Source organism: Octopus bimaculoides, chromosome 21 (assembly GCF_001194135.2).
Source record: "Octopus bimaculoides isolate UCB-OBI-ISO-001 chromosome 21, ASM119413v2, whole genome shotgun sequence".
In the NCBI taxonomy this organism is placed as follows: Eukaryota; Metazoa; Mollusca; class Cephalopoda; order Octopoda; family Octopodidae; genus Octopus; species Octopus bimaculoides.
Window position 1 is genome coordinate 18,081,871 of NC_069001.1, and position 3,175 is coordinate 18,085,045.

Below are 3,175 nucleotides of genomic sequence, written 5' to 3' on the forward strand. Positions count from 1 at the left end.
GCACAAGAGCCGGCCCAGGGGCGTCGCCCGCACATGAGCCAGTCCAGGGGCACTGGCAACGAACCCGCTCAAACATTTCATGTGTCACCCGCACAAGAGTCAGTCCAGGGGCACCGGCAACGATCTCGCTCGAAAGATATCATGTGTCGCCCACACATGAGCCAGTCCAGGGGCACTGGCAACGTTCCCCCTCGAAAGATTCATATGTCGCCCGCACATGAGCCAGTCCAGGGGCACTGGCAACGATCCCGCTCGAAGTCCAGGGGCACAACGGTAAATTTGCAACTGCTGCAATAATTATTGACTGGTAATTGAACGGTAAATGTGTATTTTTATAAACCTTGGTATCTGCTACCTCACTGTTTTTTGTCAAGAGTTTCACCTCCAGCCATTCATTATGTCAGTCAACACACACACGCTGACATACCACTCCTCTGCCGTGGCTATAAAGATGGAAAGTTGCCTATGTGTAATGTTGTTTACATTAGGATATAATTAGAGTTAAAAGTGAAAAAATAAAAGTGAAATAATATTATATCACATTACAATATAGATGTTATTCTTTCACTTTTGACATGTAACACCGAACCAGTGCCAATATTGTATTGTTTTAATCCCAATGAAAAGAAAAAATTACATGTTGAAACTCATGGGGTCTGATACTATTACCATGTGAAATTTCGTTGAGTCGTTTGAGAATTCATTGAGAACAAAGAATTTTAATATATATAAATTAATAGTGGGTGTTTAGATATCAGGTTGTGGTTCAAATTTGTTAAAGAATTTGGTGTGTGTGTTGTTTTGTCTGTGTGTGTTGTTTCGTCTGTGTCTGTATATTTTTAGTGGTGTATGTGTTCTTTTTTCATGTGCGGTGTGGTATTGTGGTTTGTGTTTAGTTTTATGGGAATGTTTTGTGTGTATGTGCACGACAGAGCCTTATTCATTGATTAATAATGGGTATTTCAATATTTATTTGAGGTTTATAGTTGTTGATGAATTGTTTTTCCTTGTTTATTCTCTTTTGTTAGGTGTAGATATGTAAAGAGAGAGAGAGAGATGAAGAAATATATATATATATATATATATATATATATATATATATATATGCCTGTCATTTGCTGAACCAATGAAATAAAGTTTGCTTCATACTCGTGAGACCAGAGCTTGTCTGGATTCTCATGGCATTTACACTCAAAGTACAAAAGTATTACCTGAAAAGGGTAGCAGTCCATCACAGGGTGACCTTCCAAGTACTACTAATACTCAACTGTGTGTATTGAAGCAATGTGAAATGAAATATCTTGCTCAAGGACACACTACCTGATGAGAATGGAACCCCATTGCTTAATGATGAGGTATCCAGCATTAACCACTAGACCACACACACCATCACTGTAGTCACCTTAAGAAATTGTACTCACCTGCCAACAGTATAATGGGGGAGACTTCCATACAGATTTCCATCTGCCGGGCAATCCACCGACCATCAAAGTGGGCATACCACCAGCCTTGTTTCTTTTCTGTCTTGAATTCTCCAGATGGCCGAGTGAAAGGAATCCTAAAATAGCGCTGAGGCGAAGTTTCACTTTTCTCTATATCCATCTCACCAGGAATATGTGAAGAATATTTTTCAGCTGGAACACAAGCAAAATTTTACAAATAAATAAATAAATATGTGTGTGTGTGTATAAATATTTACACACATATAATATTCACATGCTATTATTTATAGTCTTATCTGCTTCAAGTTTTACAATTCCCCAAAATAATTATTTTAAATATATAAGTTGGGTGATGTAAACAGGAAAAATAGAACTCAGAACATGAATATATATATATATATATATATATAATAATAATAAATGGAGCAAAACGCATATAATCAATAAGTTCCTTTAATTCATACATATGTTTCAAAAATTATATGCACTCTACTCCAAAGAAGTAAGAGATGCTGGTATATACATATAATTTCATCATCAGGGAACCATTATTACAAATGCAAAACTTGTGCTGAATGCTAAGGTTACGTACGAGGAACAACACTATATAGCTAAGTTAAATGACCGTTAGAAACAAGAACGCTAGTTTACAGGGAGCTGTTTAGGTAGAGAGGCTATGAATGCTATACTAAGAGTTTAAATTAAAGGAAGACATAATGAACCGCAGAAAAATCTTAAAGTTAATAATAATGGTAATAAAAATTTATTGTAAATGGAAGGAGAAAGGGAGAGAATCCAATGAATTCTTTATATACGACTAATTATGTAAATAAACGTTTATAAGGAAGGAAAATTAAAGATGGATTGTAAATATAATTAACCATTAATGTTGTATCATTAAGTTACGGTAATTAACCTAAATAAATGGCAAAACAAAGTACAAAACTCTAAAGTGATGAAATAATAAGAATAAACATGCATACGATAACAAAATCGATAGTATATACGTAAATATATATAAATATACTTAAAACTCTACGAATATAACTTTTCAGGGGTTAAACTTGCTGTACTAACTAGAGAAGGAGAGAGAGTGTGAACAACTGGCGTTGGAGTTAGATATAATTGTTATTTTAGATAATATTATAATGTTATAATTCTCATTGTTATTATTATTATTATAAATTTATTACTATTATTGTTATTGTCTAAAGTTAAATAAAAATAAATGCAAAGTGTGGTGATAGTTCATACCACATGTAAAGTGGCTATCAACTAGCGAGTATGTTGGTAGGTGAAAAAAAAAAAATAATAACTAAAATTAGTAAAAAGGATGAAATTAATGAAACAAGCTGAAGGTGTATTTCCTCCAATGCTGGCATCTGTATGCTCTCTGTGTTATCTGGTTCACTAAATTATTCTTGGAGAACAGAATGTGGAATAGCTCCAAGTTACAGAGAGAACAAGAATTTTTACCCTTGTCGTAGGGTATTGAGGTAGCCAGTATTGACCATTCCAAAGAGAATTGTTTATTGCAGTCCCTAAGTTTCCAGATTAACTTACTAAGACCAGTACTATTATTTTTATTCCTATCCCTAAAGGATAAGTAATAGTTAGAGATTCTCCTAGAGACCTGCGACGAAGAGCAACCTATGTAATGCAAGACCTCTGTGTTAGTCGTTACCTTACATTGATAAACCACATTTTTGGTCCTAGCATTCACACTCAAAAAC

General features: G+C 34.6%; 1 protein-coding gene across 4 annotated transcripts in view; it reads right to left on the reverse strand.

The window, feature by feature from the left end:
• Positions 1-1,383: 1,383 nt before the first annotated feature.
• Positions 1,384-3,175, reverse strand: part of LOC106870296 (unconventional myosin-VI) — a 174,515-nt gene continuing 172,723 nt past the window's right edge. For all 4 annotated transcript variants that reach the window (XM_052975409.1, XM_052975411.1, XM_052975412.1 and 1 more), the window contains exon 28: positions 1,384-1,634. In XM_052975409.1, coding sequence (XP_052831369.1) covers positions 1,399-1,634 — 236 coding nt within the window. In that variant the 3' untranslated portion in view covers positions 1,384-1,398. The remainder of the gene's footprint in view (positions 1,635-3,175) is intronic.